General features: G+C 39.7%; 1 protein-coding gene across 1 annotated transcript in view; it reads left to right on the top strand.

Annotated features, from left to right (window-relative positions):
• The window catches only part of atrn (attractin), a 446,230-nt gene that overhangs the window by 27,416 nt on the left and 396,569 nt on the right, over window positions 1–22,245 (top strand). Inside the window, exons 2-4 of the mRNA XM_034159382.1 lie at window positions 4,761–4,844; window positions 12,701–12,814; window positions 13,187–13,315. Of these exons, the coding sequence (XP_034015273.1) occupies window positions 4,761–4,844; window positions 12,701–12,814; window positions 13,187–13,315 (327 nt within the window). The remainder of the gene's footprint in view (window positions 1–4,760; window positions 4,845–12,700; window positions 12,815–13,186; window positions 13,316–22,245) is intronic.

Genomic DNA, 22,245 nt, shown 5'->3' with positions numbered 1-22,245 from the left:
TGGTGGTGTGTAGTATATATATATATATATATATATATATATATATATATATATATATATATATATATATATATATATATATATATATATATATATATATATATATGTGTGTGTGTGTGTATATATATATATATATATATATATATATATGTGTGTGTGTGTGTATATATATATATATATATATATATATATGTGTGTGTGTGTGTATATATATATATATATATATATATATGTGTGTGTGTGTGTGTATATATATATATATATATATATATATATGTGTGTGTGTGTGTATATATATATATATATATCTATATATATATGTGTGTGTGTGTGTATATATATATATATATATATATATATATATATATATATATGTGTGTGTATATATATATATATATATATATATATGTGTGTGTGTGTATATATATATATATGGTGTGTGTGTATATATATATATATATATATATATATGTGTGTGTGTGTGTGTATATATATATATATATATATATATATATGTGTGTGTGTGTGTATATATATATATATATATATATATATGTGTGTGTGTGTGTATATATATATATATATATATATATATATATATGTGTGTGTGTGTGTATATATATATATATATATATATATATATGTGTGTGTGTATATATAACCCCTGGCAAAAATTATGGAATCACCGGCCTCGGAGGATGTTCATTCAGTTGTTTCATTTTGTAGAAAAAAAGCAGATCACAGACATGACACAAAACTGAAGTCATTTCAAATGGCAACTTTCTGGCTTTAAGAAACACTATAAGAAATCAGGAAAAAAAATTGTGGCATTCAGTAACGGTTACTTTTTTAGACCAAGCAGAGGGAAAAAAATATGGAATCACTCAATTCTGAGGCAAAAATTATGGAATCATGAAAAACAAAAGAACGCTCTAACACATCACTAGTATTTTGTTGCACCACCTCTGGCTTTTATAACAGCTTACAGTCTCTGAGGCATGGACTTAATGAGTGACAAACAGTACTCTTCATCAATCTGGCTCCAACTTTCTCTTATTGCTGTTGCCAGATCAGCTTTGCAGGTTGGAGCCTTGTCATGGACCATTTTCTTCAACTTCCACCAAAGATTTTCAATTAGATTAAGATCCGGACTATTTGCAGGCCATGACATTGACCCTATGTGCCTTTTTGCAAGGAATGTTTTCGCAGTTTTTGCTCTATGGCAAGATGCATTATCATCTTGAAAAATGATTTCATCATCCCCAAACGTCCTTTCAATTGATGGGATAAGAAAAGTGTCCAAAATATCAACGTAAACTTGTACATTTATTGATGATGTAATGACAGCCATCTCCCCAGTGCCTTTACCTGACATGCAGCCCCATATCATCAATGACTGTGGAAATGTACATGTTCTCTTCAGGCAGTCATCTTTAGAAATCTCATTGGAATGGCACCAAACAAAAGTTCCAGCATCATCACCTTGCCCAAATGCAGATTCGAGATTCATCACTGAATATGACTTTCATCCAGTCATCCACAGTCCACGATTGCTTTTCCTTAGCCCTTTGTAACCTTGTTTTTTTCTGTTTAGGTGTTAATGATGGCTTTCGTTTAGCTTTTCTGTATGTAAATCCCATTTCCGTTAGGCGGTTTCTCGGAGTTCAGTCACAGACGTTGACTCCAGTTTCCTTCCATTCGTTCCTCATTTGTTTTGTTGTACATTTTCGACTTTTGAGACATATTGCTTTAAGTTTTCTGTCTTGACGCTTTGATGTCTTCCTTGGTCTACCAGTATGTTTGCCTTTAACAACCTTCCCATGTTGTTTGTATTTGGTCCAGAGTTTAGACACAGCTGACTGTGAACAACCAACATCTTTTGCAACATTGCATGATGATTTACCCTCTTTTAAGAGTTTGATAATCCTCTCCTTTGTTTCAATTGATATCTCTCGTGTTGGAGCCATGATTCATGTCAGTCCACTTGGTGCAACAGCTCTGCAAGGTGTGATCACTCCTTTTTAGATGCAGACTAACGAGCAGATCTGATTTGATGCAGGTGTTAGTTTTGGGGATGAAAATTTACAGGGTGATTCCATAATTTATTCCTCAGAATTGAGTGAGTCCATATTTTTTTTTCCCTCTGTTTGGTCTAAAAAAGTAACCGTTACTGACTGCCACAATTTTTTTTTTTCTGATTTCTTATAGTGTTTCTTAAAGCCAGAAAGTTGCCATTTGAAATTACTTTAGTTTTGTGTCATGTCTGTGATCTGCTTTTTTTCTACAAAATTAAACAACTGAATGAACATCCTCCAAGGCCGGTGATTCCATAATTTTTGCCAGGGGTTGTGTGTGTGTGTGTGTGTATATGTATGTATATATATATATATATATATGTATATGTATGTATATATATATATATATATGTATATATATATATTATCCTTTTTTTCGATAGACGATTCATAATATGACATTACCAGTACGATTAAAATTCAAGTTGTTGAGAATTTTTTTTTTTTTTTTTTTAAGTTTCCCTGAAGGGTAAATTTTCAAGAGATCAATGCAGTCCATGACCGTGATGTTATAGATGAGATGTGGGCTTCCCCAAACTTGTGGAGGGATATTGGGAAGCAAACAGTGACTGCCAGTCAGAGGAGAGATGCACGGTGACTTCTGCTGGCTGGTCGGCGTTTCTGTATAAATCTAATATGTTTCTCTTGAAACACTGTTTTTGTAACCTGATAACAGCTCTGAAGTCATTTACAAGACATCTCAAGGGTGTAGTCATGTACGCTATGTGCACGCACATTACCCACGGTGAAAGGGAACTTCCGGTCTTTTCAAAAGCTCGTGTGTGCACACGGATGTGCTCCTGCAGATGGCATTGAAAAGAAAAGATATTATTCATTATGGAATTTCCCCCAGGTAAATATGTTTTCTTCATTTAAAATGAGCTGCAATTTTGTAAGATGTTTCAAAAATAAACCATTACAATGCTGGGAATTCAGTAGAAACTAAATTTAGTCAGTTTACCAAAGTTTAGGTGGGCCTCTACCTTTTAAATAAAACATTTTTGTTTTGGAATTCGTAATATAAATGCAGAGGTGGAGCTACAAAACAGAGAATATTATTGTGTATGAAAATAAATTTTGGGGTGTGATATTGGATCACAAAATCAGCTGTAAATCCCAAATTTTTCTTTTTTTTTTTCATTTATTTCATTCATTTAAAAGAAAATAAAAAACAGAAAAGCAGAATCAACAAAACACCACAAACCATTGAATGAAAAGGAGCAGTTTAGAAGAACAAGTCTTATATACTCTGCCCCCTTTTTGCAATACAATCTCACAAAGCATCATCAATCGACACACGAATAATTACATTTCTATGATTTTGTCACATGCCACCAACTTATTTCCTAATTTTAACCATTATTTATAAGATTACACCCCTAACAGATTACATTTTAAACTTCAAACATTCTAAACATTATTAACAGCTTACATTTTAGCTTTGTCACAGTCCACTGACCTGTTTCATAGTTTCATACTTTTGAAATACATCAAGTTTAATACTTTTTTTAAATAATTTAAGCGACCTTGATTCTTTGATTTCTTTGCTGAGGTTGTTCCATAATTTTACACCATTGACTGCAATACTCCGTTCCTTTATCTTGGTTTCTTAAAGACTTCTATGCCCTTCAAATTATAACTACTTACTCTTTTTTCAAACATATTTTGAATGTTTATTGGTAAGGTGTTGTTATTCGCTTTGTACATTGTTTGTAATAATTTCAAATCAACTAAATAAATAAATCATGTTCAGTCAAAGAGTGAGGAGTGTGGCAATTTTGGGGAAAGCTAGACAAGTACTGGAATATATGAGCTGTTCACTTATTTTACTGTACGTAAACTGCTGTATGAAGGTCTGGGGTAACACCTGTAAAAGCACCTTACAACCATTATACATTCTAGAAAAAAAATAGCAGTTATGGTTGTGCATAATGTAGGGTACAGGAAGCGCACATGCACAGTTTTTGACGTCATATGCATTGAAATTTGGGGATATAATTAAATTGAAAACAGAGCAGCGGGCGTGACCAAGTGGTTAGTGCACTTGGCCACCACTTGTATCAGTGTAATAACAAAAGGAAGATTTCAAAGAACTCTTCTTGATTGTCATCTATGAAACATGCTGGCAGTAGTATTAGGAGGAGGAACTGGTTCCCTTGTATTTATTGATATAACTGCTAAGAAAAAAGCAGGATGAATTCTGAAGTGGTGCTTTACAGAGAAGTTGCTCTCTGGCGTCAGTAATCGCATCGTTCTGAATGGACACCTCTGACATAGATGGGTTGGGCATTTCTGGCAATTAATACTCATGAACAAGTACTGATTTACATGGAGACAGAATTCAGGAGGTTTACACATGTAATTTATGCAATGCTCTGGATGTACAAGCGTCTTCTGAAGCTGGTGTGGCATGCTCATATGAGCCTGTTGCACTAAAAAGTTATGAGAAATTTAACAGAAATTTAAAAAAATAATCTTGCACAAGGTCCATTGTTGAGAAAAATATTGTGTGGCCACACATTAATTATATGTGGGCCCCCGATTGTTCTTGTTTGTATGTTTGATGCGTGTAAGATGAAATAAATAAAGTGACAATGTCCCAGAATTTGCGTTCATTTGGAATCATCATTTTCAGTCATGATTTATAACCTTGAATCTCTTTTGTCTTCCTGTCCTTCATTTCAGGCTGACTGGGCCTTCCGGGCATCTGACTGACGGACCAGGAAACTACAAATACAAAACTAAGTGCACCTGGCTCATCGAAGGACAGTAAGTTGACACAATACAGAGATGAGCACCAGCTCAGGATTTTGTGTTGATTAAGCTGCTCTATATAGATTCTGCAGTGTCAAGAGGGTTTGGTTAAAAAGAAACAAAACCAAAAAAGGTTGATACTACACTGTTAATTGGATTAATAAGTATTTGAGTGTGTTTTTATCTAAAACCGTGTTTGAAACAGTACAGCAGAAAATAGTACAATAATTATGACGAGTGTTTGTTATGCACTAGTGAGATTCATTGCGCTGCTTCTGGACAGTTATTTGCACACTGCGCATGGAGATGTGATGACCAAAGTAGCGGTAATCCATGCAGAAGTATTGTTTTCAGTCATGTCGTGACCACCCAGCCTATTGTGTCTGAACAAAATCTTCTTCTTTTGGCTGTTCCCATTAGGGGTCACCAGAGCAGGTCAACCTTTTCCATTTTTCTCTGTCACGCCAACCACCTCACTGTCCTCCCTAAGCACATCCATAAACTTCCTCTTTGGTTTTCATCTTCTCCTCTTGCCTGGTGGCTCCATCCTCAGCATCCTTCTCCCTATTTACCCTGGGTCCCTCCTCTGCACATGTCCAAACCATCTCAGTCTTACCTGTCTGACTTTGTTTCCAAACTGTCCTATCTGTGCTGTCCCGCCGATATATTAATTCTTAAATCTGCCCATCTTCGTCATTCCCAAGGAATATCTCAGCATGTTCAGCTCTGCCACCTGTCTTTGTTAGTGCCATCATCTCTAAGTCATATAACATAGCTCGTCGTCCTACTGTCTTGTAGACTTTCCCTTCATTCTTGCAGATATCTTTCTGTCACAAATCACTCCTGCCACCTTTCTCCACCCTGCCATGAGCCCAAGTATTAAATGTCATGTACGTTAACCACCTTTACTCCTTGTAACTGCACTATTCCAGTGGGCTCCCTCCCATTCACACACATGTACTCAGTCTTCCTCCTACTATGTTTCATTCCTCTTCTCTCCAGAGCATATCTCCACATCTCCAGGCTAGTCTTGACCTGCTCTCTACTCTCACTATAGTTCACAATGTCATATGCAAACATCATAGTCTATGGAGAGTCCTGTCCATGACCCCTGAGAACAAGAAAGGGCTCAGAGCTGATCCTTGACATGATCCCCCTCTACCTTGAATGAATGTCATTCCTACTGTCACACTGTCCTTGTACATATCCTGCACCTTTGATGCGCACAGTTTCTTTAATCCGCTAACTGCTAATTAGCTAAGATAACTTTTTCATTAGTAGATTAATTTTTCAGCTAACTTTGAAAACCATCATTGGACCAGTTAGCGTCCGCTAAATTTAGTTCTGCTAACTTTCAGTACACTAACATGTTTTTTGCTGGCATAGTGAGTCTGTGGTGCCATGCACTGACTTCATATACAAACTGCTGTCTGCAAAACATCTGTAAACCCTAAAATCATACATATTATGGCCCAGTCACACGGCACATGATGTTTCCTGAACGAAGGGAATAAGTAAAAAAAAAAGAAAAAAAAAAAAGTCACAATTCGTTGAGAAAAGGTGGACGAAAGAGCTTTACCACCGAACAGCCTGCGAAGCAAGAGTCAAAAAGCTTAACAAAACTGAAACTAACAATCTCGACGCTTTAAATGAAACGCGCTTGGAGCAGCTGGAGAAGTGTGTGTCTGCATTTCTAAGTTCCAGGACTCGGCGCTCGGACGGAGCTCATAGCGCCTGAGTCCTGGAGAAACTGCAGACAGAAGCTGTGGAGATCTGTGTGCACGTCCGTGGACCACCTGCTCTGGTTCCTCGTCAAGAACAAAAGAGGGATCATCTCCTTGATCATCAGAACCCTCACTGTCTGTCGACATGCTGTGCGCTCTCTCTTGCTCCAATCAAAAAACAAAAACAAAAAAAAACCCTCTGGTGTGCTGTGGTCACTGCTGTATCACTGTATTATGTTCTAAGCCATATATATTGATTTATAGCAGAAAACTGTCAAAAGGGGGAATAAATGTAAGTGTAAAGATGATTGAATGTATCAGAGCAGTAAATTGATCAGTGTGTGTGTGTGTGTGTGTGTGTGTGTGTGCGCATTGACTCACAATTGCGGTTATTTCAACCAGCTGCAGCTGATCCACAGTGTGAATTCTGCCTTCCAGAACAGCTCCTTATATAATCTTTTAAACGATCTACCTGTTGCTTCATGTACATAAGGTACATGTACATAAGGTACATGAACGCAGCAGCAGCCTCAGCGCTCACAAACTGGCTTCTGCACTGTGTGAAAACATTCAGCCAGTCGAACAAAGTCAAACTAAACAATAACGTTACAAAACCTAAACAAACGATTAAAAAACGTCAAGAATGACAGCAAAATGAAACATGGACCAATTGAGGTTTTCATTGCCCTTCGTTCAAATTTTTCAACAGTTTAGAAATCCTGACGAAGCGCCAGCTGCAGGAACGAAGCTGTGCGAAGATTAAACAATGCCAACGAAAGTCAACATTTCTTGTTTCGTTAGGGCTTTGTTGCCCTTCGTTAAGTGCCGTGTGACTGGACCATTAGTTCCTGTCTGTTGTGTGTTTTGCAATAGTCAGGTCGCTGTGAGGAGCTCAGGCCTCCCCCAGCAGACGGGGGTGGGGCAGCTGCTAGCTACTGCAAACGTGTCATTTACTTTTCACACACAACATAGACAGTGGCAGAAGAGATCAAACACAAGGCACTTTTCACTCATGGTCACAACCAATGGTGGGCACAGCTAACCAAAAAGTTAGCTTCAATAACCATTAATCCGCTAATTGAAAAGTTATCTTTTATAATGCTAAAACGATAAATTTAGTGGAAGTTGCCGATAACCGCTAATGTTTTGTATTCATTTGGTCGCGGCCACATCGGATTACACTGCAGCTACTGATAAACCAGTTTCAGTTTAAGAGCTGCAGGGGCTGTTGGGTAAATTCAAAGATCAAGTCACATAACCTGCGCATTCCCCAGATCACAAACACAAAATGAACGCACGAAAAATAAATCTAAAAAAATAAAACCACAAACACTTTTATCATCTTTCAAAAGCAGCAAATCACAGTATCAGAAGTCATAGTTTATCTCTGTATTATATATTGTGTTTTCTGGACTAAAAGCTGCTGCTTTTTTCACACACTTTGAACCCTTCGGCTTAAACAACAATGCGGCTGTTTTATGGATTTTTACAGGCCTTCCTGTAATTTATGGATAAATCAATAATAAATGTCCATTAATGCATTGATAGAGTAAAACAGATGGGAGTAAATATAAATTCTTACCTCTTAGTTTCAGTGGAATTCATCACATTCCAAAGCAAAATAATCCACATAAGTGTCCTGATGATCCAAAACGGTGTCTAAAAATACTTTAATTCCTTGTTGTAGCTGAAGAAAGTCTCTCTGTGACACAGCTGCTCTGTCACATCTCCTCTCTTCCACCGGGCCTTAAATGTAGGAATGGATATATATTAACAAAAAATAAATAAAAATAAAGCTGACCACACAAAACATGAAATATGTTAGTTTCGTACAGTCTGCAGTTACAGAAATAGAAGTCAAAGTACCGTATTTTCCGGACTATAAGTCGCACCGGATTATAAGTCGCACCAGCCACTTTATCCATTATAAAGAAAAATAAACCATAAATAAGTCGCACTGGACACACAGGTATGTTAACTTAACATGAAAAGTTCAGATGATAATATTGTGATGGCTATGGTTTTTGGATGCATATTTCACCAGTCGCAACTTGTAATCTGCAGAGTATGATTTTCTTTTTGGTGGCATTTTTTTCGGGCCTTCTCCATTGTCTTGTTAAGTTATCAGTAATGTTGAAATTTTTATTTTTCTATGGTAGTCAGAAGTCGCAGGAACAGTCACACAAGCCTTGAGTACCCTCTCGTGAGCTGCATTTTACCTACGGATATGTTTGTATTTTGTGGACCACATTGCGAGCCGAACCATAACCTGCACCATCGCTGAACAGTTCTTTTCTATCATTACCCGCTGTGGACCATAGTACACACCAGGTGTCAGCTGCCGATGTTTGTGCAGCATCTACCTGTGCAGCTCATGATGTCCCCGTGGTGTCGACGCCAGCTCCTTCCAAGTGCAGACGCTAATCCTCCACCGTCGCTCACCCAGTGCTCCCACGCTGCTCTCAGCGTCAACTTAAACACTCTGCTCACACTGATATCTGAGGGTTGAAGCTGTTTTCTTAGCCCTCCCGGAATAACAGCAAGCACCGTGTTTGTCTGCTTCACACGCTGTTTCACAATCATTGTCTGGGTGAGGTGAGGAATATGCATCCAGTGTTCTGTTCTCTGATTGGTTATTGCAACCAGCGTGACCTATAGGGTGGCCGCCATACTACAGTGCCCATGATGCATTGCATTTCCGTTTCCGGTGGCCATTTTAAAACATAGAGCGACTCTCTCACGTAAAATTGTTTTATTACGGTAAATTAATTGAGAATCTACCGGTATATTTTTTATTTACAAGTCGCTCTGGAGTATAGGTCGCACCCCCGGCCAAAACATGTAAAAAAGTGCGACTTATAGTCCAAAAAAATATGGTAAATGTCAGGATCATTACGTGTCCACCACATTTTAAAAAACTGTAAGACCACAGGCCATGCATTATTTATGTTTTGTGTCTTTTAGTGAAGTGGTTTTTTTTGTTTGTTTTTTATTAAGGCAATAAGTGTCTCCCTGTATTACCGCAGATGAACTGTTCCTGTTGCCACATCTTCTGAAATAAAATTGCAGAACACTAAAGCCTAAAAACTAAAAGAAGGAAAAAATTGGAGTGGTACAGGAGCTTCTAAGACAAAAAAAAAAAAAACCTAAACAGTCTTGAGGTATAAAGAGCTGTTAGGATGATAAACTTTTAATTTAAAAAATAATGTAAGTGACAAGTTGTGCTTCACGTCAGCATTCTTAAGATGCTCAGAATGATGGTACACTTAACCCTGCAGTCCTTCACATTACATGAGGCTTCGAAGATTTACAGTATTCAGAACTGGAAATATTAAAATAATGGCAAACTGTGAAAAATTGAATACTGCTCTTCTGTTTTTAGTCAGCATAATCACACCACACAGTATAGATTTATTTATTTATTATTTATTTTTACAAAGCTCTTCTTAGTTGTTATTGCTGGTTCATCCAAACTGTTTACTTGCATCTACATTTTAGACATTGAACAAACTCTGGCACTCAGGCACATAAACCTTAAGTGACCGGGTTGGAGTTCAGGCAGTAAAATGAGACAGACTCTATAATCACCATGACACCATAATTCAACACGTTGTTTGCATGGTGTCATTCCATATTCATATATTCATCACAGTGTGCACCACAATGGAAGGAACACCCTAAAGAGAGTCAAGGGATTGGTATAAAAGAGTTGGACTTTGAAACTGCAGAATCATCTTCTGCATTTTGCAGGCAAAGTCTTAGCATGTGCCTTACAGAAGGAAGTGTTGGTGGCAATGGGAATAGGACTTTTTTTTTTTTAAGATTCTCCCAGTTAGCACTGACATTTGACATCTGTGTCGTTATTCACTGATCGCAAGCTTTCCGATCAAGCCTTTGTGCTTCTGCACATCACACTGAAAGAGACACTACATGCGTTTATCGGCTTCTTCCTGCCTCTTCTGAAAGCTTTTTTTTCCCCATTTAGAGTGGGTAGAATGGTGGTGCAGGTGGTTAGAACACTTGCCTCCCATCCAGAAGGTTCCCGGTTCAAGACCACCAATGCCTCATTCTCCTTGGAGATCCAGAGTTGCATCAGGAAGGAAATCCAAGTCAACATGACGACTCATACCACATCTGAGCAAAACCAGGAGAAGCAAAAAGAAATTAAAATTCAATTTATTTATTTTGTATAACACTAAATCACAACAAAGCTGCCTCAAGGCACTTCACACAAGTAAGGTCTAACCCCAACCCCTAGAGCAAGTACACAGATTACAGTGGTAAGGAAAGACTCCCTCTGATGATTTGAGGAAGAAACCTCAAGCAGACCAGACTCAAAGGAGTGACCCTCTGCTTGGGCCATGCTACCATGAACTTAATTTCCTTAATTAAATGTAGAGGCTGGAAATAACCAAAAACTTCTTTAAGCTCTGGTTTACCCCCCCCCCCCCCCCATTTTGCTTTTTTTGCAAAGTCATTGACCCTTTGAGCTACTGTTTAGTTTACTTTTAAACAATGAAATATGGAAAAGCTGTAGCTGCATGTGTAACCCGCTGTGTGTGGATAGTTTTTAGCAGCTGAGAGTAGTGTGTGTGTGTGTGTGTGTGTGAGATGTATTGGTGAAGCTTTGACACAGTTATCATGAGCTTATAAAATAATGTCATTTAAGCAGTTTGCTTGTGAATATCAAGATTAATCTGCCTTGAATGTTTATTCTGCGATGTAACATACAGTAAATAAAAAGCTGGGGTAGATGACTGCTTCCACACAAATGCTCGTAAGTTTTTATTCCCTGTCATAAATCTTTCTGCCAGATTGTTCACCTTTTGGCAGCTACTTTTATCTGAAAAATGTAGATGATTAACATTTATCTGCCAGTGTAGCATGAAATATTGAAATATTCCCACCCTGTTTACAACACTGGTGAGGAAGAAGTGAACGAGGTTTTAATGAAATTTCTTTGCACTTATTTATATGTGCTTGTCAGTGATGTTGGGCAGTCGAGGGTAAGCTTGGTGAGAAAATATAGTGGGTCCAGGTGGTGATAAAGCAGAGTTCCCCCTAATTAATTAATAATTTACAGCTATATTGCACGCTCTCTAAATGGTATACAACAGGGTAAGACGTGTGATTGTGTTTATCGCTCTTTTCTCTTCTCCCTCCCACATGCGCACCAGGGAGTGCGCTCTCATAGACTGCTTGATGTGCTGCATTCATGTCGTCACAGCAGAATTTCTGTCTGCAGCAGCAACAGGCTGATTGAGAGGAAATGATTATTTTGTAATTGATTGTTCCTTGAAAAAAAACAGTATCGTTAGTTAGTTCATTAATTGTTTAGTCATTTATTGAGCCAAACGACCAACCATCTGATCACAGGACTCAATTCAGGGGCTGCATCCTTCTAAGGTTGTATCATGCGAAGCTCTGGCCTTCCAAGACAGTGGAGGCCGAACAAAACATTCTGAAATGAGATGTCTAGCCCATGGATCATTTTGCTATTGCTTCATTAGCATTTCCCACCCCAACCCCCTGTCATCTGGCAACCTTGACATCTGCAGGCAACATGTTAGCGTAGTGGGTCTAACATTTAACATACTTCAATCATCTTTTTCAGTGCTTATTTATACTTGTATTTTTTTCTTATGTATAATTGTATATATGGAGCCTGAAAGTGTCCTTTAAAAAAAAAAAAAAAAAAAAAAAAAAATTACCAAACAATTTGTCTTGGAAAAATCGCAACAATAGATCATGCAGTGACCCTAGATTGTTTTGGTTCCGAAGGATACACCTGTTATATTCCTTGGTTTTGGGAAAAGAAAGGTGCATTGATTTGCAGTATTCCAAGGAGCCTTCAAAGTGAGACTGCCTACTCGTGCCACTGCATGCGGTCGATGAATCCAACCTTCAAAGGATACAGTCCCTGAATTGTGACATAGCCATATATTTTGTCCTGCTTATCAGAGAACACATGAAGGCATCACCACAAGCATGTCTTATACTTCTCTGATTTTATTTATTTATTTCTGATGAAATGATTAATTTGATAATTGCACATTTATTAGCTGTGGAAATTATTTTCTTTTGGTTTATACTGAATGCCAGTCCAGGTGGCTGCTCTTAAATTTTATGTCGGTGTGTGGTTTGCAGGCCGAATACAATTCTTCGATTACGGTTCAACCACTTTGCCACAGAGTGCAGTTGGGACCACCTCTATGTGTATGATGGAGACTCCATTTACGCACCACTTCTTGCTGCATTCAGGTAGGTCCAAAGAGAATTTCACTTACATGTGTGCCATGGATCATCTGCACAAAGTTGCCATTTAACTAGATACAAATGTCTATTCAGCCAAGATGTGCATTCCTGTAACATCTGAAGGGAAACATCTGAAGGTTTACGGGTTCAGCATTTTGCCTGTGCATGCTCCAATGCTGAGCCCATAGACATTGTGAGGGAACTCGCAACCCTGTGGCTGGGAGGGGGCAGTCTGATCTACCAACTGAGCTTGACTTTATCATGTTAGTATTCAGATAGATAAGCTAAGAAAATTACACTGCATTCAGTGACAGCTTAAATTTCAAGGAAACTTGCTTCAGTGATGAAGTGTCACTTCATTTTATGGCTTTGTTGCAGTGGTTTGATTGTTCCTGAACGTTATGGGAATGAGACTGTCCCTGAGGTGGTGTCTCAGTCTGGATACGCCCTCCTGCACTTCTTCAGTGATGCTGCTTACAACTTGACTGGCTTCAACATTTCATACAGGTGAGAAAAGCTCATTGTCTTACTTCCATGTTTCTACAATTCCAATTTAAAACAAAAATTTTATTGTACAAAAAATGTACAATAAAATGTTCTGGATCAGATTTAAAGAATTGGTCAAATAGAAACCCATTCCTACCACTGGATAATATTTGTATACGAGGTCTGTCAATAAAGTATAGGTCCTTTTTATTTTTTTCAAAAACTATATGGATTTCATTCATATGTTTTTACGTCAGACATGCTTGAACCCTCTTGCGCATGCATGAGTTTTTCCACGCCTGTCGGTGACGTCATTCGCCTGTGAGCACTCCTTGTGGGAGGAGTCCTCCAGCCCCTCGTCGGAATTCCTTTGTCTGAGAAGTTGCTGAGAGACTGGTGCTTTGTTTGATCAAAATTTTTTCTACACCTGTGAAGCTCATCGAAGTGGACACGGTTCGAAAAATTTAAGCTGGTTTTCGGTGAAAATTTTAACGGCTGATGAGAGATTTTGAGGTGATACTGTTGCTTTAAGGACTTCCCACGCAGTGGGACGTCGCGCAGCGCTCCTAGCGCTGTCGTCAGCCTGTTTCAAGCTGAAAACCTCCACATTTCAGGCTCTATTGATCCAGGACGTCGTGAGAGAACAGAGAAGTTTCAGAAGAAGTCGGTTTCAGCATTTTATCCGGATATTCCACTGTTAAAGGAGATTTTTTTAATGAAAGACATGCGGACGGATTGCAGCGTCGGCTCACAGCCACCACGACGCTCCGCCACAGGAAAAACACCTCTGTTGGAAGCCTTAAGGACAAGTTGGAACATGCCCAACTGTTGAACAATTTCTCAGATACTCACTCCACTGAAAGCCATCAAAAGCCGCCTGGATTTTACAAATGGTTATCAATACGGAGGTGTTTTTCCTGTGCCGGCGCACCTCGCCGGCTGCGTCCCGACGTGCGGACGTCTTTCATTAAAAAAATCTCCTTTAACAGTGGAATATCCGGATAAAATGCTGAAACCGACTTCTTCTGAAACTTCTCTGTTCTCTCACGACGTCCTGATCAATAGAGCCTGAAATGTGGAGGTTTTCAGCTTGAAACAGGCTGACGACAGCGCCTAGGAGCGCTGTGCGACGTCCCACTGCGTGGGAAGTCCTTAAAGCGACAGTATCACCTCAAAATCTCTCATCAGCCGTTAAAATTTTCACCGAAAACCAGCTTAAATTTTTCGAACCGTGTCCACTTCGATGTGCTTCACAGGTTTAGAAACAATTTTGATCAAACAAAGCGCCAGTCTCTCAGCAACTTCTCAGACAAAGGAATTCTGACGAGGGGCTGGACGACTCCTCCCACAAGGAGTGCTCACAGGCGGATGACGTCACCGACAGGCGTGGAAAAACTCACGCATGCGCACGAGGGTTCAAGCATGTCTGACGTAAAAACATATGAATGAAATCCATATAGTTTTTGAAAAAAATAAAAAGGACCTATACTTTATTGACAGCCCTCGTATATAGTGCATCCAGCAAGTATTCACAGCAGTTTGTCCACATTTTATGTTTCAGCCTTATTCCAGAATGGAGTAAATTCATTTTTCCCTCAAAATTCTACTCACAACACCTTATAATAACAAAATGAGTTTTTTTTTTTGCAAATTAATTTAACATCCCATAATGACAATATGAAAAAATTGTTTTTTTTTTAATTTTCACTAATTTATTAAAAATAAAAAACTAAGAAATCACGTGTACATTAAGTATTCACACCCTTTGCTCAGTACTTTGATGATGCACCTTTGGCAGCCATTTCAGCATCAAGTCATCTTAAATATGATGCTATCAGCTTGGCGCACCGATCTTTCAGCCCCAGTCTGAGGTCAAGAGCGCTCTGGAGCTGGTTTTCATCCAGGATCTCTCTATACATTGCTGCAATCATCTTTCCCTCGATCTTGACTAGTCTCCCAGTTCTTGCTGCCTGAAAACATCCCCACTCCATGATGCTGCCACCACTATGCTTCACTGTAGGGATGGTGCCTGGTTTCCTCCAAACATCATGTGCTGCATTCACACCAAAGAGTTCAAGTTTTGTCTCATCAGACCATAGAATTTTGTTGTTCATGGTCTGAGAGTTCTTCATGTGCCTTTTACTAAGGAGTGGCTTCTGTCTGGCTACTCTACCATACAGACCTGATTGGTGGATTGCTGCAGAGATGGTTGTCCTTCTGAAATGTTCTCCTCTCTCTACAGAGAAATGATGGAGCTCTGACAGAGTGACCATTGGGTTCTTGGTCACCTCCCTGACTAAGGCCCTTCTCCCCCTGAATGGTCAGTTTAGACGGGCGGCCATCTCTAGGAAGGGTCCTGGTGGATCTGAACATCTTCCATTTATAGATGATGGAGGCCACTCTGCTCATTGAGACCTTCAAAGCAGAAAAAATGTTTCTGTACACTTCCACAAATTTGTGCCTCAAGACAATCCTGTCTCATAGGTCTACTGATTTTTGACTTCATGCTTGGTTTGTGCTCTGACATGTAGTATCAACTGTGGGACCTTATATGTAGACAAGTGTGTGCCATTCCAAATCATCTCCAGTCAGCTGAATTTACCACAGGTGGACTCCAATTAGGCTGTAGAAACATCTCAAGGGTTTTTTTTTTTGTGTGTGTGAACAGGAAACAGGTTCATCTTTCAGCAGGACAATGACCCTCAGCATACAGCCAATATATCAAGAGTGGCTTCAGGACAACTCTGTGGATGTCCTTGAATGGTCCAGCCAGAGCCCAGACCTGAATCCGAATGAACATCCCTGGAGAGATTAATAAAATGATGTTGCCATTATGGGGTGTTGAGTCGAATTTTGAGGGGAAAAATAATTTGCTCCATTGTGGAATAAGGCTGTAACATAACAAAAAGTGAAGTGCTGTGAATACTTTCCGGATGCACCGTACTTGATTAAAAAATATTCACTTCATGCCACATGCTTTAAATTTTGGTACAAACCATTGCTGTTTGAGTGGTTATGTTTCAGTGAAGGGGTCACCTCACATTATACATTGTTTTGTCTCTGTTTTAGTATAGCTGGACTATCCCCTTAGCCCACCAAAGATGCATGGATATCTTTTCCATGTCCTTCTTCTGTTTATCCATCGCATTTTTTTTCTTTCTTTACATCACAAATTGTTTGAGTGTAGTAATTTCTGCTGTACGTATCATACTCTCTTGTTAGCAAATGTGATATTTATATCATGTAACTGACTTCAAGAACAGTGATGTCAAACTAGAACCTTGAAAAATTCATAAATAAATACAAATTTGGTTGGGTGGGAGGGGGCATTTTTCAGCTTTTATTTTTGATGGAGAAACTAAAAAAAAAATTGAGAGAAAGGGATTGTGGTAAGCATAGCTAATGTAAAATTTACTGCCTATGGTTGGATTCACACATTGAAAACACTGCAAAGTATGAGGCTACCTCATACTTTAGACTCAGAAAAAGGGGTTACCTTTTTCTGAGTCTAAAAGTGTCTTTGTAAGGTACCAGTATTTACGGTAGTCTGAGGTGAAATGTGCTCACTCTGTAATTCCTGTTATGCTTAATCTCACAACTAGTTTTGCTCTATGATCATTCATGCAAATTTGGTGAACAGTGTTACGGTTACAGCACTTTTTATGTGATCTCCCTTTGTTAAAGAATGTAAAAATAATTGACATAATTTTAATGTTTGCAGACCCTTGCAGTCATTGACCCATAGAAGCCATGATACACTGTCACAGCCACTTTCAGTTCCTGTTTTATTCTTGTGGTGTTTTCATGGTATGAAACAACTTAGTGACCAATTATAATAATTTATTAATTTATATAGCGCCAAATCACGAGTAATCACCTCAAGGCGCTTCACAAACATTTAAAAGCAGAATAAAATGAAATAAGATAAATAAGATAAATAACACAATAATAATAATAACACAATAACACAATCACAATATAAAATACTAATGATAAAACAGGGAGAACAGATGTGTCTTCAATCTGGCTTTAAAAGTCTCCACAGAGTCCGACTGTCGTATCTGCGCAGGCAGATCATTCCACAGAGCTGGGGCATGGTGATAAAAAGCTCTGTAACCCGCTGACCTTTTCTTCACCCTCGGGACACACAATAGTCCTGCACCCTGTGAACACAGAGCCCTTGCCGGCACATAGGACTCAACCAGGCCGGCCAGATAGGGGGCGCCAGTCCGTGAACAATTTTATAGGCCAATAGTAACACCTTAAAATCCGATCTCAAGGAGACTGGAAGCCAGTGAAGGGATTCCAGAACAGGCGTAATATGATCAAACCTTCTGCTTCGTGTCATAAGTCTGGCAGCAGCATTTTGAACCAGTTGCAGACCCCTGATGCTGGACTCTGGTAAACCAGAAAACAAAGCATTACAATAGTCCAATCTAGAAGAGACAAACGCATGAATCAGAGTCTCAGCATCAGCCATAGACAGGATGGGACGAATCTTTGCTATATTTCTTAGATGAAAGAAAGCAGTCCTCGTAGTGTCCCTAATGTGGAGGTCAAAGGACAACGTAGGATCAAAAATTACCCCAAGGTTCCTCACTTTGTCAGTATGATGTATAACACATGAACCTAGGCTAAGCGCTAGCTGATCAAATTGATGCCGATGTCTTGCTGGACCAAGAACCATCATTTCAGTCTTATCAGCGTTCAAAAGTAGAAAGTTGCTAGACATCCAACTTCTCACTGCTGCTCCTGTAAAGATTTTATGTGGACAGGATTTCCAGCAGCTATCAGCATATACAACTGAGTGTCATCAGCATATCAATGAAGAGCAACCCCAAAACGCCCCAAAATGTTCTCAAGGGGTGCCATATACAGGGGAAAAAAGCAGGGGACCCAGAACGGATCCCTGCGGAACCCCGAACTTCATGCCCCTAAAGTCAGAGGTAGTGTCATTGCACAAAACACAATGGGAACGACCAGACAGATAAGACGTCAGCCACGCAAGAGCAGTTCCAGTAATCCCGAAACAGTTTTCTAGCCTATCAAGTAGAATATGATGATCAACTGTGTCAAACGCAGCACTGAGATCCAGCAACACCAATACTGTAGTAGTATCCAAGTCCATTGCTCGCAGAAGATCATTAACTACTTTAATAAGTGCTGTTTCTGTGGAGTGATGTCTTCTAAAAGCAGACTGCAGTGGCTCAAAAAGGTCATTCTCAGTAAGATACTCCACAAGCTGCCGTGAAACCACTTTTTCCAGAATTTTAGAGCAGAATGAGAGATTTGATATCGGCCTATAATTTTTCAATACACCAGGATCAAGATTAGATTTCTTGAGTAGTGGTTTAACCACTGCAGATTTAAAACAATTTGGAACAGATCCGATCCAGAGTTTAGAGAAAGGTTAACAATTTCCAGCACAATCGGCCCAAGAATGGGCCAAAGATCCTTAAACAATTTTGTTGGTATAGGATCAAATAAACAAGTTGTGCTTTTAGTAGACATCACGAGTTTCGTCAGCACACCTAGTGAGATACTATTAAATTCCGTGAATCTAGGTAGCACCTCGGTGGTAGTCCCCAGCTCAGTAGCTGGATACAATGACTGGACCAAAGTATGCTGAGATGTGCTCAACCTAATATCTTCTATTTTCTTTTCCAAATAGTCCAGAAAGTCCTGTGCTGGAAAAGGAGAACGACCAACAGGTGGCTGTCCACGAATAAGAAATGCCACCGTATCAAACAAGAACTTTGAGTTATGCTTGTTTTTGTTGATCAATTCAGAGTAGTAGGTCTGCTTCGTAGCCAATAAAGCATGCTTGTAATCTAAAATAGCTTCACGCCATACAAGGTGGAACACCTCTAGTTTGGAACTACGCCATTTCCGTTCCAACCCTCTAGCCTTCTGCCTAAGGTCACGCAAATAACTGTTGAACCAAGGTGTCTGTGCCTTGGAAGGCATGGCCTTAATAGAGGAGGCGCAGTCTTTTCAAGTGTGGTTTTTAGCACTAAATTCAGGCTATCCGCAAGACTGTCTACCGACTGAAAATTTATCAAGCTTGAAGTTAAGATTTCTGGTAGTCTCGCTTCGAGTCTTGTGTGGGCCGCTGAAGAGGAGGTACTGCTGGCACACCACCACCAGATGGCGCCCAGCTTGGAGTGCGGGCTCCAAGCACGAGAGGGCGTCGGAGCCGCTGGAGGTGACAGCTGTCACCTATCAACACCAGCTGTCACCCGTCACCACCACTACAAAGGCCGGACTGCAACTCCACCTCCTCGCCGAGAAATCTTCTACCATACAGGTAATTACTTCTCTGCTGAACCTTAACCCGAGCATTAGTCTGATCTCTTTTGCAGCCGTTTTCCTGGGACGGATACCCTGTCTGCTGAGTTGGCGTTTGGTGTGGACTGCGATGGCTTCGCCTCCCACCCCACCCAGATAAGTGGTTATCTCGGGAGCTGCACGAGTGTGTGACTCGGAGGTGGAGGTTCTCCCTCCCAACTGTGTACAGACTGTGGGATTACTGAGTGTGCGAACTCACACTCATCCAGAACTGTTTCTGTTTTCTGCCAGCAGTACCGGGTCTGACTGCTGAAGACAGTGGCCACCTGGGGCGCAGGGCTTGGCGGCTCCGGTGTTCTTCAGATCCGCTGGTGGTGGAAGCTGTGTGGGATCCGGCTCTTCTCGCACCGGATGTCTCCTATCTTCGAGCCTGCCACACGTCACCTTGTGTCGGATTGATATAACGCATATTTGTATTTGTCTGTACTACGTTGTGCACCTTCACAACATTAAATTGTTACTTTTTGGCTATTCCATTGTCCCTTCATTAACGCCCCCTGTTGTGGGTCCGTGTCACGACACTTCCCCAACATCGAGTTCAAAGTTGAAGGTTTAATACATCGCCGCAGTGATAGGCAAGGTTGTTGCTCCACTAAACGTGGCAGCGTAATTGTAAACCTAATAAGCGAGTGGTCAGAGACCGCTGATGCAAGAGGCAGGATGTCAATATTTGTTACAGCAAGGCCACGTGCAAAAACCAAATCCAGAGTATTACCACTGATATGCGTTGAACCATGAATGAACTGCCGAAATCCTAGTGCATCCATGATTTCCATAAATTATTTACCAAGGGGATCAGAGGGCTTATTTATATGAATGTTAAAGTCATAATAATAACTAATAATCTAATAATAATCAAAATGTTGTCTACACTAGTTGAAACACTAGAGATGAACGCAACAAATTCATCTAAAAAATCAGAATATGGGCCAGGAGGCCTATAGACAGTGACAATATAACATAACTGATTTCCAGTTTTATGACCTTGACAGTACTTAGTATCATGGGCATAACGGAAAATCAGATGCTCAAATGAATTACATTTATGACCCCCCCACAGTTAATAAAGTAAACCTGGATTTATAAATAAAAGCAACACCTCCGCCTTTCCTCACATCACGTGAAACGTGACTAAAAGTGTATGACGGTGGGCAGGCCTCATTCAGAGGAAGGACAGCTGTGGATTTAAGCCAGGTCTCACATAATCCAAGGATATCCAGACGCTGATCCACAATTAAGTCATTCACCAGCAGTGACTTCAGAGACAATGATCTGATGTTAATGAGACCCAAACTAAAGATCTCGGTGGGATCAGCAGGTTTTAATGAAGTCATGCGGAAGTTCAGCTCCTCAGCAGCCAGTGACGCAGCGGGTTTTAGCGGCCGGAGGAGCTCAGGTGAAACACTGCGTCTGCGAGCCCGCAGACGACAGCACCGGCGTAAAAACTCCGCAGCCCGGCGAGAGGCAGCACCAGTTGCGAAATTACTTTTAGTTTCTCAAAAACGGTGAGCAGTATTCAAAAACTGCTGTAATTTCTTTATCATTCATCTTAATTTGAAGATATTAATATATTCAAAATAAAGGTCACGGTTTGCACTTGAAACTCATTCATTACACTGGTCCAAAAAAAAAAAAAATTTGAGAACTGATTTAGGGTAATTTTGGGGTGTTGAATTTGAATCTGAGCTCCGATTTCCTCTATCATATCACGTTGTTTTGCAGTCTGCATGTTCCATATTGATAGATTGCACAAAAGTTGCTCATTCACTCATGGGTTTGACGTACACAAAAACAGCTTCAAAAGCATAGTTTTTAAACCAGGTTTGTGAAATGTGAACAAAGAGCCATAATATTGTTTTTTTTTTGTGCCAAAGAGGTGTGTGACTGCGGATTTTACTTCAATGATTGATACAAGAAATATTTTCATATCTCAAAAATGTAATGTGATTGTCAAAAACTAACACCAGATTCGGATTCAGGGCCCCCAAAATACCCAAAATCCATTGAAAAACTCAGTGCAAGAAAAACCATGTTGACTGTTCATTGATTCTTAAATTGTTTTTCTTCAAGACCTCCCATTTGTATCTGTAGCTCAGCCCCCCCCCCCCCAACACACACTAACAGTGCAAAACAATCACGTGATTCATTCTAATTTTGGTTTTTGTTTTGTTTGGTTTGGTTTTTTTGCAAAAAAAAAAAAAAACTTTAACATATATGTTGCCCCCCCCAACCCTTTTTCCCCCCCTCTGGTTCCACCAAAGAAAAATCAAGAAAATTTTATAACAATGCACTTGTAATTTTGGCAACTTTAGAGCAGGCACATCCTTGTGAGCCCACTGTGATATTTAGCAACTCTGTGGGGATGCAGGTTATATTGATGTCCTAGGAAATGTAGCTTCATATTCAGCTTCACACCATCAGTTGCAGAACATTCATTTATTTATAGTTCTGAGTCATCGTGCTCCTCAGCATGACTTTTTCCTGTTGAGACATTCATAAAAATTTAAAAAGAAAAGGAAATGGATCAATTATTTCCTATTAAGCTTAAATATTTTTATTAAACAGTGGAAAGCCTGAGCAGCACGACTTAGTGTTTAGCACTG

Source organism: Thalassophryne amazonica, chromosome 19, assembly GCF_902500255.1.
Source record: "Thalassophryne amazonica chromosome 19, fThaAma1.1, whole genome shotgun sequence".
NCBI classification, from domain to species: domain Eukaryota; kingdom Metazoa; phylum Chordata; class Actinopteri; order Batrachoidiformes; family Batrachoididae; genus Thalassophryne; species Thalassophryne amazonica.
This window is presented reverse-complemented; position numbering and strand designations above follow the sequence as displayed.